This window comes from Idiotropiscis lumnitzeri, chromosome 17 (genome assembly GCF_059441095.1).
Source record: "Idiotropiscis lumnitzeri isolate Australia: NSW breed Sydney's pygmy pipehorse chromosome 17, RoL_Ilum_1.0, whole genome shotgun sequence".
NCBI lineage: Eukaryota > Metazoa > Chordata > Actinopteri > Syngnathiformes > Syngnathidae > Idiotropiscis > Idiotropiscis lumnitzeri.
The window spans coordinates 14,777,818-14,798,908 of record NC_142407.1 but is presented as its reverse complement, the minus strand read 5'-3'; the positions used below and the strand labels follow the sequence as shown (position 1 = coordinate 14,798,908).

At 45.8% G+C, this 21,091-nt stretch overlaps 5 protein-coding genes across 10 annotated transcripts in view; 2 read left to right on the top strand and 3 right to left on the bottom strand.

Moving 5' to 3' along the window:
* The first annotated feature begins 87 nt into the window (after window positions 1–87).
* nle1 (notchless homolog 1 (Drosophila)) lies at window positions 88–5,115 on the top strand. 3 transcript variants are annotated; one of them, XM_088280015.1, is made up of 13 exons: window positions 88–173; window positions 793–969; window positions 1,043–1,263; window positions 1,423–1,502; window positions 1,587–1,663; window positions 1,745–1,842; window positions 2,207–2,399; window positions 2,471–2,606; window positions 2,954–3,000; window positions 3,093–3,295; window positions 3,367–3,526; window positions 3,939–4,009; window positions 4,089–5,115. In XM_088280015.1, exons 2-13 carry the CDS (start codon window positions 835–837, stop codon window positions 4,099–4,101), a joined length of 1,434 nt encoding a protein of 477 aa, XP_088136141.1. In that variant the 5' UTR covers window positions 88–173; window positions 793–834; the 3' UTR covers window positions 4,102–5,115. The 3 variants fall into 3 exon arrangements, with proteins under 3 accessions (XP_088136141.1, XP_088136140.1, XP_088136142.1); XM_088280014.1 differs by having other exon boundaries at window positions 103–215; window positions 4,089–5,112; XM_088280016.1 differs by lacking the exon at window positions 88–173 and adding an exon at window positions 250–420.
* slc25a1a (solute carrier family 25 member 1a) lies at window positions 4,392–8,210 on the bottom strand. The gene is made up of 9 exons (XM_088280017.1): window positions 7,847–8,210; window positions 7,161–7,268; window positions 6,988–7,087; window positions 6,676–6,814; window positions 6,509–6,593; window positions 6,336–6,440; window positions 5,997–6,112; window positions 5,864–5,937; window positions 4,392–5,781 (listed from the first exon to the last, which is right to left on the bottom strand). Exons 1-9 carry the CDS (start codon window positions 8,034–8,036, stop codon window positions 5,667–5,669), a joined length of 1,032 nt encoding a protein of 343 aa, XP_088136143.1. The 5' UTR covers window positions 8,037–8,210; the 3' UTR covers window positions 4,392–5,666.
* Window positions 8,211–8,609: 399 nt separating this feature from the next.
* LOC148320482 (uncharacterized) lies at window positions 8,610–10,387 on the bottom strand. Its single transcript, XM_088279085.1, has 5 exons — window positions 10,261–10,387; window positions 10,032–10,161; window positions 9,605–9,743; window positions 9,201–9,271; window positions 8,610–9,113 (listed from the first exon to the last, which is right to left on the bottom strand). The coding sequence occupies exons 1-5, from the start codon at window positions 10,284–10,286 to the stop codon at window positions 8,664–8,666; spliced, it is 816 nt and encodes a 271-aa protein (XP_088135211.1). The 5' UTR covers window positions 10,287–10,387; the 3' UTR covers window positions 8,610–8,663.
* Window positions 10,388–11,829: 1,442 nt separating this feature from the next.
* Window positions 11,830–21,091, top strand: part of LOC148320480 (multidrug and toxin extrusion protein 1-like) — a 30,164-nt gene continuing 20,902 nt past the window's right edge. Inside the window, exon 1 of the mRNA XM_088279084.1 lies at window positions 11,830–11,849. The gene's annotated coding sequence lies outside the window, so the exon portion shown is untranslated. The remainder of the gene's footprint in view (window positions 11,850–21,091) is intronic.
* LOC148320481 (uncharacterized) lies at window positions 13,790–19,079 on the bottom strand. Of its 4 annotated transcripts, none has more exons than XM_088280430.1 (2): window positions 18,814–19,079; window positions 13,790–17,239 (listed from the first exon to the last, which is right to left on the bottom strand). In XM_088280430.1, the coding sequence occupies exon 2, from the start codon at window positions 17,208–17,210 to the stop codon at window positions 15,387–15,389; it is 1,824 nt and encodes a 607-aa protein (XP_088136556.1). In that variant the 5' UTR covers window positions 17,211–17,239; window positions 18,814–19,079; the 3' UTR covers window positions 13,790–15,386. The 4 variants fall into 4 exon arrangements, with proteins under 4 accessions (XP_088136556.1, XP_088136554.1, XP_088136553.1 ...); XM_088280428.1 differs by having other exon boundaries at window positions 18,818–19,079; XM_088280427.1 differs by lacking the exon at window positions 18,814–19,079 and adding an exon at window positions 18,026–18,066.

The following is a 21,091-nucleotide window of genomic DNA, read 5'->3' as shown; positions in this document are numbered from 1 at the left end:
TTTTTTCCCGACATTTTCGATGGCTTGGACGTAGGAACGGCGAATTTAACAGAGATGTTCTCAACTTCGAGAGATGAGTCACGAAGGTTGCACTCACTTCCGCTTTCCCATGTGTCCTTGCGGCCAAGGGAGAGTCCTACGTGACCGACGTCTTCGTCTTTCACAACATCTTGGTATGTGTACGCACGTGTGGATTTTTAGCGTCCTCGTTTAACGTAAGTTTTATCGCCTTTCGACGTTAAATTTACTTTATACGAGGTCGGATCGAGTTGCGTGAGCAAATGTTGATCAGGAGAGTGTTGTCTTAAGTGCTGTTTTGACGACTTAGTGGTCCCAGAACACACTAGTCGCTCACGGCTTGCTACTCGAGCTAGCTTGACAGGCTACCGCTATCTGGCTTCCCAATGTTATTGTGATAACGTAAGAAGCCCGAGCATTTGCCTCTATCTAATATTCAGTTTCAACATAAATTGGGCCGTCCAAAACTAGGGCTGCCCGATTAATCTAATTAGTTTACGGACGCCTTTTATCTACGATTGGATTTATTGCGGCTTCCGTAGTAGAAAGTCGATGTAACATCCGCGGCATGATTTTAACAATACGGTATATTTATTTTAATGTCTATTTGAACACGAAGAAAGGGAGGACAAACCCAAAACAATGACAATAATCTTTAAATAAAGAGAAGCGTTTTTTTAAATTAATTCTGTGTAACATTTTGCGTTTGAGGCTTGGGTGGGGAGAGAAATAATGCAAAAGTAAAGACAATCACATTTATTTCTTGATTTTAAGCGAAGGGGGAAAGCAACGATTTGTCTCATACGGCGTCTGAAGATGAGTGGTGACGTGGAGCGGCTCCTGATCCAGTTCCAGGACGAGAATGGGGAGGCACTTGGCTCCCCTTTCGACGTTCCTGTCGACATCACTCCGGACAAACTGCAGTTGGTCTGCAATGCGCTGCTGCAGAAGGTACACATGACCAGAAGTTGTGCACATACAATTGTGTAGACTTTATTAAACATGTCTTTTCTGGCCCTTTCAGGAGGAGGCGGTGCCGCTGGCGTTCTTTGCCCGCGGTGACACAGAGATTGTGTCCAGCCTGGACGTCTGCATCAAGGAGCTGGCATGGGAGACTGAGCAGGTGCTGCCAGTGATGTACCAGCCCCAGGCCGTGTTCCGGGTGCGAGCTGTCACCCGCTGCACCAGCACGTTGCAGGGGCACACGGAGGCCGTCATCTCCACTGCTTTCAGTCCCACTGGCAAGTGAGTGTTGCGAATGGGCCTTGTTTTACATTGCTAGTACAGTTGTGCCTTGATTTCTGACTTTCATGGGGTTCATGCTATTGAAGCATTTCCCGGTCGACTTACTAAACCATAACACGAAAAACAAGTGGAAAATGTTTGTACTTTGGTTGTTTTTAGATATCTGGCCAGCGGTTCCGGCGACACCACTGTGCGCTTTTGGGACTTGATGACCGAAACGCCGCATCACACCGCCAAAGGTACCCTTGCTGATACATGCTGTATCAAATAAAATGTTAGCTTAGCATGCTAACTTGGACTGGATTGGGTTTTATTCGAAATAGGTCACTCACATTGGGTTTTAAGCATCGCTTGGTCACCTGATGGCAAGAAGCTTGCGTCGGGGTGCAAGAACAGTCAGGTGACCTGGAAAAAAACACACCCTCACATACACAAACACACACCTTGTCACACTGGCATATTCTTTTTTTTTCTTTTGTAGATCTTTTTGTGGAATCCAGTGACAGGCACACAAATGGGCAAGACCCTGAGCGGACACACTAAGTGGATCACTTGGCTTTGCTGGGAGCCTCTTCACCTGTAAGTATTGACGCATCCGATTCCAATCTCAGGACAAGTTGATAAACATGACGGGTTTCATCATCCTGAAAATTGACACATAATCCTAAAATCTGCTTTAAAATTGATAGCTCATTCTTAAATCTACTTAAATGTTGCATGTAAACTCTCATTAGCCTTAAAATGAATACAACTCAAAAATGGTTCATAGTCAATAAATCTCCCATAAAAATCACATCTGCCTTAAATATTATAGGTAATCCTTGAATCCGCTTAAACGTGCCACTGATTTGGCTTCATTAAACCCACAGGTAGCCTGTCGATCTCCCAATAGCCATGTCCGAAAATGTACCTTAATCGCTGAACCATCTTTTGTCTTCGCCAGCAACGCTGAGTGTCGCTACCTGGCGAGCAGCTCCAAAGACGGCTCAGTGCGCATCTGGGACGTAGTGCTGGGCCGCTGTGACAAGATCCTAACGGGCCACACGCATTCAGTCACATGCGTCAAGTGGGGCGGCGACGGGCTGCTGTACACGTCGTCGCAGGATCGGACCGTCAAAGTGTGGCGAGCCAAAGATGTGAGTCACGCAGTCTGGCGTTTTAGAGGGTAAAAGGGACCATGACTCAGCCCCCGTTGGTTGCCTTTTAGGGCGTCCAATGCAGGACGTTGCAAGGCCACGCCCACTGGGTCAACACGCTGGCGCTCAGCACCGATTATGTGCTACGAACCGGCGCCTTCGAACCAGCCAGCGCCACGGTCAACCCACAGGATCTCACAGGATCGCGTAAGAACACAAATATCATGTTTACAAAAAATGTCATAATGCCTACTTGAAGCTGACATTTTCTCTGGAATCCTGTGGGCTGCGGGATCGGAGTCAACTTTACCTTTAATTACGGGATTCGGACAGTACAGGATAAATGTGGGAGAGTTTTCTTTAATCATTTATTTTTTTAATGTAGTTGACCTCCCGCTAATGCCCACAATGCACTGCAGTTCTTGCTGGTCAGTGAATCATAACGCCAAACCTAACGCTTTTCAATATTCATGACAATAGCAGGTGATATATTTTTTTTGTATATTTTTGAAATCGTGGCAATGTCTGAATTCTAATGTAGCATGTCCTCCTAGTTGCGGAACTAAAGGACAAAGCTTTGCAGAGATACAATAATGTCCGGGTATGTATGTCTGTTTGCCCCCCCCCCCCCCCTCTCTAATTTAAGTCAGTATGTACTTTTAAAAATTGACATTTGACTAAATGGTCCCACAGGGTTCCAACCCGGAGCGCCTAGTGTCAGGCTCAGACGATTTCACCTTGTTCTTATGGAAGCCCGCCGAAGAGAAGAAGCCAGTTGCTCGGATGACGGGCCACAGCGCCCTGGTCAACGAGGTACTCTTCTCCCCGGACACTCGCCTCCTGGCGTCAGCCTCCTTCGATAAGTCTGTCAAAATCTGGGACGGTCGCACCGGGAAGTAAGTAGTACAGCTCTTGACCATTCTGGCGCTGTCTGCCAACTAATGCCTCGGAAACATAACACTGGCAGGTACCTGATGTCTCTCCGTGGCCACGTGGGCTCCGTGTATCAGGTGGCGTGGTCGTCCGACAGCCGGTTGCTGGTGAGCGGCAGCAGCGACAGCACGCTCAAAGTGTGGGATGTCAAGAGCGGGAAGCTCAACGTGGATCTTCCCGGACACGCCGATGAGGTGAGGGAACGGTCACGTGTAAAAGGATGGAAAGAACAGCAGATTCTCAGAATACTTTTTTATTTATTTATTTATTTTTTTTTGTTCATTGTTGTTTTTTTTTTGTTTTTTTTAAGCAAACTATTTACCAAATTTTAAAATTAAAAATAAAAATATGCATGCCGTTTACTTAAAATGTGTGAACTCCAGAAATATAAAATGTACTATACGGTTTGTGAAAATGTATGTGTCAACACTTAAACTATATATATTTTTAAAATATACAAATATTGTAATACTTCACAGATATACATCAATTAATTAATTTTTTTTTAGAATATATTTTCAAATATTTAATCTGAAGTTTCTATTGTATTTGTTTTTTGTAATATATATTTATGTATATGAAAACTGACTATTTTCTTTCACGCAGGTGTTTGCCGTGGACTGGAGTCCCGACGGCCAACGAGTGGCCAGCGGTGGCAAAGACAAATGTCTCAGAATGTACGTAAATATAGCAGCAACCCTTTTCTGTCTTTTCAAATGAACCAAATGTGACTCATTTTTTTGGGTGTCATTACAGATGGAGAAGATAGCGATCATGGCCACTACTTCCATTCCCTTCCCGTCACGAGATCCGAGAGCCGGAGAAAAGGTGCTTTAGTTTGAGGTTAAAACCGCTGACGCAAACGAGATCAGAATATGAAGACTTTGCGTTGGGTGGTATGTGTAGGTGACAGGCGGGACTACTTACGCCCCCTCCCCAACGCTCTCAACCTTTAATCTCTTCTATTGTCCAAGCCGCTCAACCTGCGGCTCTCACAACTTGAATGAATTCGCACACACCCGACCCACGATAACGCCCTCAAATAAACATGTACACCGATTTTCCATTTGACACCGCAACGTTTATTACACCATAAAAACCTCCATTAATTTCCCGATGTTTTTTTTTTTTTAACAGTCAAAGCAATCGAACCATCTCACACACGCACACACAAATGGGAACGACACTCAGGAAAAATGGGGATCATGTTTATACTTTGGCATGAAAAAAAAGGGGACTTAGAAGGCTTTATCTGAACCTCGCTTAAGCCTGTGTGTGGTCGCCCCCATCCTCCTCCTCCCACTGACACTGTAGTTCTTTTTGGAACATACAATTAGACAAATGAAGGTCATCAGTGTATAAAAAGATTCAGTTAACTTGATACAAAATAACTGATAGGAAACATGAAAACCCCCTTGAAGCTCTGGGTAGCGATGATTTTTTTTTTCTTCCTTTTATGAACTTTGGATTTTGCTCTCTAAGTGGTTGCTTCAGACAAAAGAGGCTGATTTGTTTAATTTCATGGTGAAAGCTTAAAACAGTCATTAAAATGTTCCCCAAAAAGCAGCGTGAATCAGCGACTTAAGCTCTTCAAGCTACATGTGCTAACTCGCTTCTCTGAAAACGCGGCGTTGGAGTTAGCCTGTTAGCATGGAGCTAACGAACAAACATTGATCCAATGTGACAAGTGAAACGATGTGTGCTGCTTTTCTAGCATTTGGCTTCGTGTATTTCTAAACATGTCTGACATCAAACGGGAACGCTTGACTTTGCATGTGGTGAACAGACAATTTTCCCCCAAAAAAGCAGCATGATGAGCAAAACCAAAAAGTGTGAAAGCTTAAACCTGTTGGCATCCAACGAAATCGCTGGTCTTCCCTTTGTGTGCGTATTTAAGTCTGCCATCATTTTCTCTTTTTTTTTTTTTTTTCCCTTCCCAAACCCAAATCCACGTTGTGGTTTCAGTACTCAACCACGTTCGACGAACAGTATATTTTATAGAAAGTAAAAACCAAAGTATTGGGACCATCAAATGAATTATTGAATCAAGACATTTTGGATTATGCTTCCAACCCAACTTTTTTTTTCAGTTATATCAAGGTTTGCTTTGATGAGAAATTTCCCACAGAATTTTTTTTTTTTTTTGGTCCCAATACTTTTGTCTACCAAACTTTTTTGTCTTTCTTGTGTATCTGAAAACCAATGGTTGCTTTAAGCAGTTGGCTTTTTTTTTTCTTTGTTGCTGTTCAACAATCAGTCCTCCATTGCAGAAAATGTTCCGAAAGCAACGTGTGTAAGATTCTGGTCCGGTGGTCTTCTTTTAAGGGCGTCCTTCTATTGGGTCTTCCACACGTTGTTGAGCGACTTGACCACCTCCTCGTAGATGACGAAGACGATGGCCACATCCAAGCACACGCGGCCCAGCCGTGGAACGGTACCCTTGTAGAAGCTTTTGGGATGGGAAGGGACGGGAAGACATTAGCCAGCGTTATGCTCGTAGCGAGTCAAGGGGAAGAACTGAGGCAACTCACGCTTGCGGTCCTTCCTGCTTGAGGATCTGGAAGGCGCAGTCTACTGTGTTCTTGTAGCGATGGGCATCCAGACCCTTTAAAAGATGGTCTTCAGACACTCTTGAAAGGTTAAACGGCAAATATCCGAACTAACCTGCATTCGGGTCTTGACCACATCCAGAGGCGTGTTGCCAAAAACACTGGCGGCCCCCGCCGTGGCTCCGAACATGGCCGTGACGATTGGGTGCATTTCCTTTCTGGGATCGTCACCTTTAGGATGGACCAAAATGTTTGTTTGAAAATGTGCAAGAGCACGTTTGATGACTGTTATGTCGAATGCAAAAGTATCTGCAGGCCGAGAAGCAGAGACAAACACGGACGCCATCACACCTGACTTGGGGCAGGAGGTGTGTTCGTTTTCATTATTCATACTCTTATTCCTTCATCTGTCCCATCATCATTAGCTCTCGGGTTACTTGCGTGCGATTCTTACCTTTGTACCAGTTACGTAGCGCATTCATCACGTAAAAGCGGATGGCCTGATTGGTTCCCTGCTTGAGCACGGTCGCCGTCAAACCTTGATAGGTTCCCCGGACACCTACGATGGGGAAAACCAGAAAGCGAATAGCTACCGGTCGTCATCTGGACTCGACTTGGAAGGCCTACCTTGTTCTCTGATGATCTCGCTGACGCCGTGAAAGAAACCTCGGTAGCGAGGCCTCATCGAGCACTGGTCGTGAATCAGCTTCACCTGCAGGTAGGGCAACATGACATTCACGTGAATGTCTCCTTCACAAACATGCCCCTCCCCCCTTTCACACTTGGCCACCCACCTTGAGCGTCTCCATGGGACACACAATGACGATAGCCTCGGTAATACCCGCCCCCAAGCCGCACAGGAGGCTCCGCGTGTTGTCCAGTCGACCCGTGGCATCTCGCATTGGGTTGCTGAGGATCTCAAAGGTGCCAAATCTGCAGGAGGGTACGGAAGTAGGTGAGTACCGCTGTTTAACGGGATTGGTCTCTATTCCCTGAATGGCTTTTTGTTGTGGACAATATCTTTAGCTAGCTAGGCACTCTCGCAAAAACGGATCTGAATTCTGATGGTTATTCCTTGACAAAGACTTTTCAAACACAAAACTAACCGGACTGCCGACTTGGGGATGGAGCCATAGAGCAGCGAGCTGAGCCCTCGGTACAGGCCTCTGAGACCGTGATCTTGCACAGTCAGCTTCACGCAGTCACCTGCCAACAACGAGGACATTCAGACAAGCCGAGACAGGAAATGGACAGTCGATGACGTCCTGGTGTGACCTACCGATGCCCCGGTAGCGCGGCGGGTTGGCTCGCTCGTCCAGCTGCAGCTGAGTCTTGACGTACTCCGTCGGGAAGGTGATACAAATCTCGATTCCGCCCGCGATCCCACCTAAGGGGATGAGTGGGAGGAATTGGCATCTAGTTCAGGGACCCCCAAGAGACATTTTCCCCAAATTCTCGCGTGTTCTATGAAATTGTATTAATCCTAAGTAGTCCCTCTTGGCTGAACTGCTTACAATGCTTTTCAGAATCAGTACTTTTGCATCATCAGCAGGGTCAACTCACCGGCCCACAAAGACAGGTTGTTTCGTCAGAGCAAGTAAAGTTCATTAGCAAATCATGATCTGCACTCATCAGTAACCAGCATCTTTGGCGAATAGGATTATTTTATATTATAGCTCATAATATTGCAGCTTTCAACTGACCTGACACTATGGTCTGGAAGAATAATTTATTTACAAATAAAAAACCGAGTGGACCTTATCACAAATTAAATAATTTCGCCCACCCCTGTTTCAGAAACTAGTGGCATAGATGTAGACGCTATGCTATATCACTGCTGGATTGGCTTTGTGACCCAGTTCGCCTAAATCGGCGCCAGCTTGTGCACAAAGCAGCTCTGCTGTCACTACAATCGGCTCAATGAAGCATGTCAGAAAAAAAAAGAGAAGTCGAGAAACAGCGGACCTGCTAGGATCGCCTTCCCAGGATGCGTGATCTTCCTGCCCCCAACCGCCGCCGCCGCCAGACTCCGCCTGGCCGCGTATGAGCACCTCAGTGCCGGCGGAGGCGAGAGCGTCGAGCCGGGCCAAGTTCTCCGCCGCCTGCCGTGGGTGTCGCCGTCCTCGCCCGGGAGGGAGCATTTGTCGAGCGGCATGGTGGTGGAGAGATGGCTCCGCTGCGACGACAACAACAAGACAGGCGAGCCAACAATGTTCGGGGACAAGGACTGGGAAGGGGTGGCGGTGGTGGTGGTGTCAGTATGCAAGGCAGTGGGTCAGCCGAGCGGACCACGCCATTGGCTGGGGTGGTGTGGCTCGGTCACGTGATCTGGCGCTGTCTCGATGGACCAATGAGAAGGAGGATGCTGATTTGTAACGATGCCCTGGCCTGATGCAGACAGTGTGACATTACTATTTATACATACATAGTGTATTTCGATTCATGCTAGTATTTATAATATTGAGTAAAAGATGTATATTTTTGTAAAGCAAATTAAGTGAAATGTTCACATCTGAAATAGTGTATTTGAGTCGTTTATATATGTTGAACCCATCAAATTAAAATCTTAATTTCTTATTTATGAATCTCTTCACGACGTATATAAAAAAAGAAATAGCACAAACAGCATGAATTTTTATTATTATTGCGTTTGGGTGATGTACGACAAAAATCTTATTTGTTGGGATTGCGCAGCCCATCGAACTGGAGACACTTTGTCTGCAGGGAGAAGCACAACACATTAGGTCAACTGCAGTGTGTAGTATATGCACTATCCACATTATTAGGTACAACTAATGACATGCCTGCCTAATATCATGCAAACCTTTACAAAAATATAAGGAAGATATCTAAATGTTACAAATGTCCCTCCTAGATGTGCGCCATAATCCAGGAGAGCACCAACATTTCCAAAATGCTTATTTGATTTCATTCCATGTTGCACGTGTCCCGAATACAGTGACGTGTGCGTGTTGTCAACCTCGTGCCAGCTGAGCGTGTCAGCGGGCAGTGCCAAGTGGCAGTGGGGGCACGCTCGCTGCATCTGGTGCTGCTGCTCATCGTCGGCCCCATCAGGAGTTCCCCTGGGCCCCCAACTGGGCCCCTCACTGCCCCATAAGGGGCGACACGGCGCGTGCGAGGAGCAGGCCACGCCGAAGTGTGGTCGAGGGTCCGTCTGGTAGTTCTTCTTCTGGCCTCCAGGGGGCAGCAGAGGCAAAGAATCCGAATCATGCTGTAACGCCAGCGAAATATCTGTCAACAAAATATATCCTGGATAAAGTTATGCCATTTATTGTTTTTATAACAGAATTTTGGTAACCTGAGAAGCTCCAGCGTGACACTCTGGGTCAAGAGACCTGAGACAGTACCAGCACGGCTCTGACGGGCCATCTGCACCAAATGTCACCATGGAAACGATACCGAAAAGGTAACTATAAGTATTGTTCAGTTTACAACAAAGTTAAACACTGACAATGGGAATTGGCGGGAAGCCATTATTCCTGGCTGCATTCGTGACTGCCCCCCCGTGGTGAATAGTGTGCAGTGCAAAGGTAGAAAACCAACTCAAATTATTATATAACAGCGGTCCCCGACCACCGGTCTATGAATCAATACCAGTCCACGCGCCATTTGCTACTAGTTTGCACAGAAAAATTGAGATTTTGTTTAAAAAAAAAATGCGCATTATAGACTGTCTGTCCTTATTACGACTATCCACTTTACCGAGTGTGTTGGAGAGATGTGACGACGATTCCATGGAGGTCAGCTCTACCTCTGTCGGTGGGGGGCAGTGTGGGGGGGCATCACTCTGCATGTCAGTGCCTTCCGCAGTAAGCTCTTGTGAGCTCCCTGGGTCGTTGACCTGCAAAAGACTTCAACTTTCATTTAAATGACAAAAAAAGGCGTTTTATTCCTCAAATAAATCAATTCATAAACTTAGATTGCAAAATTAAATACATATATGAATGTATTTTTTTTAGTTTTGAAATGCATTTGTTTTCTGTAAATTATTTTCAATTACATGCTGAATTAAAAGTAATGCACATTAAATGACAGTATATGTTAAATATTCTTTTGATTGATGTTAAAAAAAATATATGACTCAACTATATGTAAAGTATGTTTTTTTTTCTTATGGAACAAACCTGACCTCCGTCTCACCATCACAGGCCTTGCTTTGAATCCTTCCTCCTCCCGCTCCATCTTTTGCTACCTGTGGTTCGGCGCAATTTTTGAACCCGCTGCCCTCTTCTTCTCCAGCTGGATTGGAGGTGATCCCACTGAGGTGAGATACAATCATCAAACCCCCTTCGTCCTCACACCAAATGTCACACTCGAAAGTTATCAGACGGGTCAAACCCGACGCCAAGGTGGCCCACCTTTCTTTCTCGCTGCATCCCTGCATGCCTTCTTTTTTGTCCGCCACACCTGACTGTGTTAAACGGAAACTCCAGTAGTTCAATATTTCATGCGAGCGAATGGCTCACAAGCAGCTCTCCGTAAAGATTCTCATGCGGGTCGAGGCTCAGGTGTCCTGCCGCTTCGAATGTAAACAATCCGGGAGGGGAGTGCTTGAAGCCACGCCACACATCATTCATGGGGAATATTTTTCACATCTCTTTTCTGCAAGTGTGCCTTGCTACGGAAATGACAAGCGTGCATCGCTATACGAGTTGGATAATGGTGTAGTATTAAAAAGTTAACACAAGACCGAATGACAAAACAAACTCACGTGACTCTTAAATTCTGCATATGTCCACTAGATGGCGCCCACACATAAAAATCCAGCATAAATCATCATCATCAAAGGTGCGTGTTGGAGGAGTGAAACATCTAAAACATGTCAGATAGTGGCCCTCGAGGTCCCGAGTTTGACACCTGACACTTAACGAGCTTCAAAAGGCTGTCTTGTTTAACGTAGAAAAAAAAAAGATATGCTGATGAACACATTAAAGACAGGGCCGCGCGTGCACGCCACCGGCTACATTCGACCATCGTCAGAGTCAAAATCTGTCCTACTGACACCCATTGACATCACCCTGCTCGCCCCCGCAACCGTCCTCTTCATCATACACATGCGCACACACATACACACAAACACAGGCCTTTTTTTTTTTTTTGTCTCCACTTTGATGCAGTAAGGCAGCCATTTGCAAAGCACAATCAACTAAATTACACAGCCAGCCAGTTGCTGCTTTCAGGGTCATTGTGCAGAACTGAAATATGTGTGTGTGTCCTCTAAGTGCACGACAGGTAGGTAGTAACTGGAGTGATCCCACCCCCCTCCGCTGCCCACCCCCCCCCTTCCCTATATGTGTGTGTTTGGTGGGAGGACGAGGACGCCGGGAACATAAGTGGCGATGACTCACCGCCAGTCTATTGTGCCAGCAGTGCAGCAGTGAGAGTGCTTTTCGCCTCGTTCGCCTTCCCTTGCTCTTTTTTCTTCCAACAAGAAATGGTGAGATGAGAGGATGAAAAGAAGAAGTGGCGGTGGGGGGGGGGGCAAAAAAGGAGAGTAAACTGGGGTAGTGGTGAAATAATAGGCAATGAATGTAGGTGGCGGATGAGGGGGGGGGGGCACGGATGAGAGACAAAAGGCAAGGCAAGATGTAGGCCCTCCTTCACTGCTCTTAATGGTCGCTGAGAGCTGGCTTGATGAGGCGTAATATGTCCTAACAGCCACATAGCGCAGAAAAAAAATGTTTGATGTTGCCCCCCCCCCCCAAACCTCCTTATCAGAAGTAGGCAACACACACAACCTTGCAAAGCAACTAGACGAAACATTAGGAACACCCAAGACCGATATTAATTGCAAATTTGCATGACATGTATGCAACATGTGCAACAACTTTTTATTGATCCTTTTTTTTTTTTATTTCTTGTATTGGCATGTGACTCATTGGACACTGCATCAGGGACACCTGGGATCCAATCAGCGTCCTTGAGTGACGATCCTGCCTGTGCAAAGGTAATAATAGCGCCATTTTGTATTGCGCATTCGCATGTGACTCATTGGACGCAGCATTAGGTACACCCGAAATCCAATTGCGAGCTTTTGGCAGAGAATTGAGCCTTTTAGCAGGTAGTTAGAACAATTTTTTTGAATTGGCACGTGACTCAAGGGACACAACATTAGGGACACCCAAGGTACAATTCTCGAGCACCTAGGTGAAAATTCTACCTTCAAACACAGGATAAAAGTGTCATTGTTTGTGTTTTACATCACATTGAGCATGTCAGTGGTTGGACACAACATTAGGTACACCAAAGGCGGAGTAATTGCATTTTTGCATGATAATTCCGCTGTCAAATGGTTCGAATAAGACGTTTTTACGTTGGACACAACATGTCTGAGATTCAATTCAACCGTGCTTACCTGAAAATTCTGCCTTTTTAAGCCGATCTCCTTTTTACGGGTGCTCCCTTTATCTTGTCTTCTGCACTTAGCATGCAGACTTATTGGACTTAACATTAGGTGCACCTTCGATCCAATCGGAGGTTGAACGTAATTCTGTATTTAAAAAGGTCATAAAAACATCATTATTCCATCTTGCAACTCTCTGCCAATGCATATCGTCTCCCTCTTCTATGCGTTTTTTTTTTTCTTCCCCAGTAATCTTCAAATCTTTTGTCATTTCCTCAGCGCTTGTACAGTACGCCGGTGTCAGCGGGTAAGGCGCCGTGCTGTCACGATAAGACTAGAGAAAGTGAAAGTTTTATTATTGAATTAAGGCTCTTTAAGGGGCCAGGATTTCACGCCGGAATAGTCGCAGCTGACATTTTAGATAAGAAACAGCGCGGTATCGAAACTCGCGGTGGTCCATCAGGATACATGGTGATGAATTCCATTGAACCATTTTAATTATAATATTTTTTTTAAGCATGATGGTTTTGTAAAGGTGGTTTAGCTGTGACAATTCCAAGCACCCCTACCAAAAACAAAAAAAAAATCCTTCGACATCACAGCTTTCTGTTAAAAGTGATCCGTTAGGTTGAATCGAGGCAATTGCACTCTATTTTTTTGTTTATTTTTTTAAATTAATTTTTCTTTCATTTAAAAAAAAAAAAAATTACTTAAAGCGCCATAATGAAGTTTTTAGTAGTAGCCATGCCGCCTTTTAACAAAAAAAAGATCTAATAATATAAATGAAATATAATATAAATATAATAAAATATGCTCTGTGCCGCCCCCCCCAAAAAAACTGTTGGTGGGCCGCAAATGGCCCCCCAGGACTGTAGTTTGGACAACCGTGTCCATAAACCAAAACTATTCAATTCATTTTTTGTCTTAATTTGTAGCGTGTGAAACATCCTTTTAAGATTTGAAAAATGATTTTGCGTGTCTAGTTCCGTGTGTGCTGGAACTCAGGCTGCGTGTGTGTTTTTGTGGTGACCTCAGTTTGACCTCAGAGCAGATCATTTCTCATTTCCAGTATTTCATTTGGGATAAAAACTGAATTGACGTGAAAGCACAAAACGTGAAGGAGGATATTTAACTTCAACACGTGTGTGTGCGTGTGTGCACGCGCGTCTTTGTACTCCCCCCGCCCCCCCCCCCCCAGTGGTAATGCGTGAATGTGTGCCCTTGTCATTTTTTAAAGGTTCGTGTGTGTGTGTGTGTTATCGTGACATAAAAATGACTCACTTTAGCGTGACAATGTTGCAGTGTCGAGGTTGCGAGTCAGTGCGATGTCCTTTAAAGTAATGGGTGCGTGCACGTGTACGTGCGCGCGCGTGCGTGCACGCTATCCTGCAGATGAATGACTCATGCGCCAATCATGACTCGTCAATCACCGCCTCCTTTTTTCCTTTACTTCCTTGCGTCTCTTTTCTTCCCATGCCATCATCGTTAATTTTAAGCGTCAAATTCTGTTTTGTACCAAGATAGCAGGAAGCCATGAATAAAAATCACTTTTAATAAAATAATTACTTTTATTTATGATCTTTTTTTTTGGGGGGGGGGTAGTATAGCAAAACTAGTGGTCATCATTGTCATGCGGTTCTGTACACATTGCACGGTCATGTTTTTTATTTCACACTGTACATGTTACAATGCTTAAGGTGACATCAACGACAAACACTCGTCCGGACAGATGGCGTCACCAAGTCGTCCTCGTTATTGTTTTATTATGTTCATAGTTTTAATGAGAGAAGACAGCCATCTTGAATTCTCCACACTGTTTTATTTTTTTTTCGTATTTTTTTTTGTTCTTTTTCGAAGATGCAAGTAGAAAGACGTGCATGTTGTTGTTGTTTGTTTTTTTGTTTTTGTTTGTTTTTTTTGTTTCTTTTTCTTAAATAGCACAATCCCTGACACTTCCCCCACCCGACCGCAAACTCATCACTGAATTTCATCAGGAAATGAACAAAAATAATTGGTCACCCCTGCCACACCCGGTCCACTTCTGCAGCGGCGGCGGACTTCAAGTATTTTTTTTTTTTCAACAAAAATCAAGAGATGAATGGGCCCTCGTGCCAATTTAAAAAAAAAAAAAAAGATTTATTCAGTGTAATCCATTCTAGTATGATTTCACCCTTTAATGTCTACATCTAATCAAAATGGCCGACTTTATTTTCATTTTCAGGCAGAGGTGTGAATATGGCTGCTTCAAACCAAAATGTCTGCCTTCCTGTTTGATTCCAGACAAGCATTTTTTAAGACTTTTTTTTTTTTTTGGTGCGTCCTGTTTCGACAGACATTTCCACCTCATTTTGAGTCATTTGGTGAAACTGTTGTCAGGGAACGCCACAAAATGACTTTTTAGTGACTTTTGTATTCCAGACCCATAAAACTCTTGACTTCTCAAACATTTTAAAGCCCCTAAATTTGAATTCACGGGTTGCATGAATACAATGCAGAGATTCCACGAGGGCCCGAACAATCATTGATACAATACAGCAAAAAAAAAAAAGAAGACAGTAAAATGCATCCAATCGAACGGCAACAATAATTGCGAAACCTCGGCCCACCAGATCTGGAAGTGTTTTTGTGCTTTGGGGGGTCCGCGGGGTTTCGTTATGAGACTAGTGTGCGTAAGGCAAAAATTCAGGGAAAAAAAAAAACAAAACAAGAAATGTGTGTTTGTGGCACCTATTTTTTTTTTTAACACCCCCCTCAAATTGTAAAGGCACCTGCACACATGGAATACAACCAAAGGCTTGTTCGTTTTATTGTGTCTGTGTAATGTAAAGTACAAAGACATGTAAACATGGTTCCCATGATGCAGTGTGTTGTAGAAAACCTGAATGGAGGCGGACATACGCCACCTTGTGTTCACAATGTAAACATGGCGGTGTGCAGGGTAACGACCCCCCCCTAACCCCTCACCCTTTTCGTCTCCTCCTCGGACTGTAATCGACAACATAAAAAAAAACAACAACAGTGGATTAAAACAAACTGGAATTTCAATCCTGGACCATCGAAATGACTTATTTTTAGCCTTTGCGATTACGCCGCCCCCACCCGTGAGTTAAAAAAAACCCCAAAACACCCCAAACCAGTCATTCAGTACATTCTGCGCTTCATGTAGATCCTCTCAATAAAGTTCTCCAGCTCCTCCTCACTGTCCAGCTGAGGCACCAGGCCGTCTTCCTCATAGTCGTCGTCCCGCGGCGCGGCCGGCTGGTAGTAGAAGGGGGGCCGCCTGCCTCTCCTGGGTGGGGCCAGCGGTTTGGGGGGCGGCGGGGGCTGGTAAGTCCGTGGGTGGGGCAGGATATAGTTAGAGATGTAAGGGGCGTCCGGCAGGCGTGGCGCCGGCCTCTGCCTCAAGCCCTGCCCCCGGTTCTTGCCTTGGCCCCTATGCCTGCGCCGGGGGCCCTGCGGATCAAGCTCCTGGGTGTTGAAGGTCTGGTCCCAGGTGGGAGGAGGCTTGCCGTAGTACTGCGGCTTGGGGTACGGGAAGTAGACCGGGTAGTACGCCCGATATGGCTTCTGGTAGTACGGGTAGGAAGGGAAGGCAAGGAACTGTTTCTGGGGTTTGTACCAGTAGTCGATTGGGGTCTGAGGCTGGTACCAGAAGTCCTGTTTGCGCGCCTTGCCTTTGTCCTTCTGCCACTTCTTCATGGACTTGTAGGAGGTCTTGTAGGGGGCTTTGTAAGGGGCTTTCTTGGGGTTTTTGGAGGCCGTGTAGTGGTACACTGGTGGTGCCGCCAGAGGGGGAGGCACCAGGGGTCTGAACCGGGGCACCACAGGTAGCGTGGCAACCGCAGGAAGCTGCTGCTGAAGTTCTTTCCGTTTCTTCTTCTTCTCCTCCACGTCGCTGATGATCTCGATGACGTCGTCAGCCGGCAGGTGCAGCTTGCTGCTGATCTCGATGAGCCGATCGATCATCTGCTGGTCCATGTCGTCCTCGTCCTGATTGGGGAGGAGGACCTCCTCGGAGCGCTTGTCCTCGGCAGCGTTGCTGCTTTTCTGCCGCGGTTTGAGGAAGGCCTGCTGTTTGCGGCCCATGTACTGGAGCAACATGTCGGAGGCCACGTCGGCCAAACGCTGCTCCTCCTCACGGGCCCGCTCGGCTTCTTCCTGCTGCCTGAGTACCTCCTGCTTCTCGGCCCGGGCCCTCGCCTCCTCCTCCATGCGAGTCAGGTTCTCGTCCTCCTCCTCCACCTCCTCCTCCAGCTCGCCGCCCTCGTCCTCAAAGTCATCCATAAAGTTACCGCCCTTGTTGGGGCTTCCTGGGGAATTCCCCTGCCAGTGGAGCTTCTTTCCAGCTCGGGCTAACTGCGTGTTGTACGCTTTGTAGCCCTTCAGGGGCGGCAGGATCTCATTGTCTTGGAGGCCCAAATCAATGTTCTGGAAGTAGCCGCGGATTTTGCGCTGCAGGGAGCTGTCGTCCCCCTCTGGGACAGCGGCGAGGAAGCTTTCATCTAACGCCTTCTCCGGGAGGTCCTGGGCCGACCGCCCACGATCCCGCTCCTCTTCAAAGTCTTGGATAACCTTATCAGCCTCGGACTGCCTCCTTATCTCATTGACCTCCACCAAGCTGGAGGACGCCTCCTTTCTCTCGTCCCCATCCTGTCTCGCGTCCCCCTCCCCTGGCCGGTTCAGAGCCTGCAGGAGGACTGCAAGCACCCGCACCGGGTCCGATCCCATCTCGGCTTGCTCGTCCCGGTCTTGCGACGCGTTGTTGCTGCCGCCGTTGTCGCCCTGGGGCGGCGGAACAAGCACCGTCTCCTCCTCCTCCTCCGCCACCCCTCCCTCCGCCGTCCCGCTGTCCTCGGGTTCAGCCCATGCGGGGGCCGCGTCAGTGGCCAACCATAGAGTGACGGTGAGCAGGACCAATAGGATGAGGCGGGCTGAGGGAGGGGCGTGATGACTGGTCATGACCATGCAGGGCAGGCAGGAGGGAGGTGAAGCACCTGTGGGGGGGCGGGGGGGGGCGGACAAGACGCAGGCCAGGCAATTAGACTAGACAATTATACAAATATCAAATTCGTAAAAAAGTCACTCAACTAATGTGACAGAATGAATGCAATAAAAATAGTCGGCCTCAAATTTGAATCACACTCTTTCCAAAATCATCTGCGCTTGTCACAATGAGGAGGCAATGTTTGGATTTCAAATATTTTCAGCGCACCATCGTTTCTTAACCGAGCATACGCATAAATATCCTCAATTTCTCTTCCCTTTCCATTTAATTTTCATTGTCTGAGTCGCTTCTATTTCGCCTTTACTGTGATCAAACGCGCAAAATTGGGACAGGTGTAAAGCTACGTTTTCTGAGCAATGAGGCAATTATTTTTTACGCGCACATTTGGCGCAACAGAGACATATTTTTTTTTTCCTCCACCAAAACGCGCCCACGTGTACATCAACATTTTTATTTAATACTGTCAGATGTGGACGACAAATTATTTTGCTTTTCAAACCAAGCAAATTCTCAACAAAATGCGGCTCTCACCTCCTCCTCATCACGCGAGCCAACAAAGCCGGGAGGGGGTCGCGCGCACCGGCCATCTTTTCGGGAGCGCACAATTTGTCACCAGGAAAAATAAATAAGTATTTTTTTAAAAAAAAAAAGAGGCGGAAAATGAAGTCCTACACGGGTCCCGTGAGTCAATGCGACGGCGCCACGCAGCGTGGAAGTCATGCGTAAAAAGCTGCAAGGCACGCTTGAGTTACTTAACCCCCCCACGTTCACCCACCATCATCTTCCTCCTCTTCCTCCTCCCAAGCAAATAGCAAATTATCTGGATGGTCCATTTGAACCCCCCCGCCCACCGCAATCACCCTCTTTGCAGGGGGAGTGTGGGTGCTGTCAAAAAAAAAAGGGGAAAAAAAAGATGCTTTGTCCTTTTTTTCGTAGCGTGGGCTCGTTTTTTTTTTGACTGCGTGCTGTGGCGGAATGCACGCAAGCCCCATTTTTTTTAATCCTCTTCACGGCAGCGCATTTTAAATTATTATTTTGTTGCGTTTCCCTTTTGGTAATTTCTAAGGATATTTTGTGCAACGAAACACGTGCACCTCCCTTTCCCACTCCCTTCCTTGTCCCGTCTCTCGACGTCATCAAAGCACGTTAATTGAATTGAAGTCGAAGTTTATAATGTATTAAATGGATTGTCGATCATAATAGACAAGATGGCTAAATCACGAAGTTGGTAAGAAAAAAACAAAACGAAAACAAATGTGCGTTGGTCAATTTGTGTGACAAGAAAACGATGAAAAAAAACAATCAATTTGGCGCAATATGGCACGTGCCAATGCGGGTTTAAAGTGGCTAAAGACACAAATTTCGTTTGGTTATTATTCATATTGCATTATTATAAAACATAAGAAAACGTGAGATACAATTTATTGCTTGTAAATAATTTTTTTTCACCTGAAATAAAACTGTGAAATAAGAGATGTTGATAAAACACGAAATTGTCAGCAAGGTTTAATAATGCCATAAAATGGTGAATGTGTAAAGAAATAGATGAATGAATTTTCTCACCTACCTGGGGTCCCACTATAGTGGGGGGGGGGGCGGTGGGGGCGGACGAGCGATGAAGGGGGGGGGAGAAGTCAAAGTAAAGCCAAAAAATAAAATCTCATCGAGAATATAAGATCTTGTCTTTCTCCTTCTCTTCAGCTTGTGCGCGGCATTTACGAATATAAATATAAAAATGTCACACTTAAAAAAAACAAACAAACAAAAAAAAACAACAGTTTTTCTTTTTAGTGACTTTAATGCGGGCAGCTAATGTATTGTAGTGGATGTTTTCAGCACCACGGCCAGCGCAACTTTATTGTATATACCCTCCGTGGAACCACGTGACTACATCACCGAAACCACCCAACACCCCCCCCCCCCCACATCCCTAGCTCCATAAGCCACCCCCAGCTGCAGGCTGTACTGACGTCACGTCCATTGATAAGAATGTTGGTGTGGAGATGGCACCGACGCCCCCTCATGTCCCCCCCCTCCCTCACCATCCCTGTCACCCCCCGCCCCCCCCCCCCTTTCCACTCCCCTTCCCGCCAGCATGAATGAAGGGTAATGGCATGAATGAAATTTTCCTCAATGAAGAGAGCGAGAGTGAGGGAGCGATGGATGGAGCAGCCATTTTGCACGACTTCTTGAAGCTTCCTCTGCACCAGGGGAAATTTGGGGGGCTGAGGGGGGGGGGTGACCTCGTTAACAAGCTATCAATTAGTGCTGCTTTGTGTGTGTACGTGGGGAGGCTTACTTAAAGCACACTCTAATGGCGTTCTCTCCGCAATCGCCTCATCTCCTTCAGTTGTGCTTTGAAATAAATATTTATATTGGTTGTTGGTTGATTTCACGCTGTCCCTAAAGGCAACACACAAGTTTAGGTTGGTAAGACGTGATTTCGGGATGTGCCCGAAGGCAGCGCTTGACTTTATGGATGGAGAGATGGAAAATCAGTTGTGGGAGTAAAGATTTACTTGAGATATGTACCTCAAGGCAACACTTCAGCATGAATGGGTGGTTGGATGGATGAAAAATAATTTGTGGGAGGAAAGTTATGATTTCCGACTGTCCCTGAAGGCAACACTGGACTTTAGGTATGTAGATGTTTCGGTTGGTAGATTACTTGTGTGAGAAAAGATGTGATTTCAAGCTGATGGATAGAAAATCAGTTGTGGGATTGTTGTTGAAGGCAACACCTGACTAACGTGGAAATTCAGCTGCTTTGCACAAACATCACAGGAAAAGAACGGCAAGCATGGCGGTGGCAGCATCATGAGCAGGGGCGGCTTTGCAAAGCTGTCCTGCTTCTTCTAGAAAAAAAAATAAGTGCCAGGAAAATCCTACCTGAACATTTGACGTCCATCTGGGGATAATCAGAAGTACTTTAAATGGTGTCAGGAGTGTGCCATGAATGCAGCTTTCGATGTATTTAGTTAGTAAATTAGTTGTGCAAAGAAATCTCTGATTTCAGACTGTTCCTGAAGGCAACTCTGTGAGTTGCACTGTTTGTATTTTGAATGGTTTTTATTTATATTTTTTTATTTTTTTACTGAGCCTCCTGTGCAATTATGTAATTATAGTTTGCATTGATTCATCCACGAGAGTCATCCGAGCGTACGTCAACAGGTGAGGGAAGGAAAGTGGTCTGTTCTCGCTGATATGATTGACAAACAAGTGCTGGTTGCCAATCATTATGACGCATGCCGCCGCCATGTTGTTCCCGTTTTCCTTCTGGCGTCATTCAGTGGCGAGTCGCACCCTGTCGCGAATTTAGTCGTATTTTTCTTGTAGTTTACGAGAGTGAGGGGGTGAATTTTATTTATTCTTTTTACTTTCTTTATATTTTGGTGCAGTCAGAGACTATTTTGATGCGTAAAGGCCGACTCAACCAAAGTGGAGGCATCGTCATTTAAACAGTGCTCGAAGATGCCAATAAATGGTTTCATTTTGTATTTTCTGTTTTGTAGCGCCACCGATCGATGCCGGAGGTAGAATAAAAAGAAAATCAGTTACGTGTTGAAAGGCGTGATTTCAAACTGCCCCTGAAGGCAACATTAGATAATGGATTTTTATTTAATGGATCTGTTGTTTTAGGTAGTCTGGTTTCAGACTGTCCTTAAAGGCAACACTCGACTCTGGATGGTAGGAAGGAAGCGAGTATTTTTATTGGTCAGTTGTGTGAGGAAAACCACAATTTCTGACTGTTCCTGAAGGCAACATTTGTCGATGGATTGATGGCCGGATGGTTTGCTATTTAATTAACGCACAATTTGTGTGACGAAAACAATTATTTCAG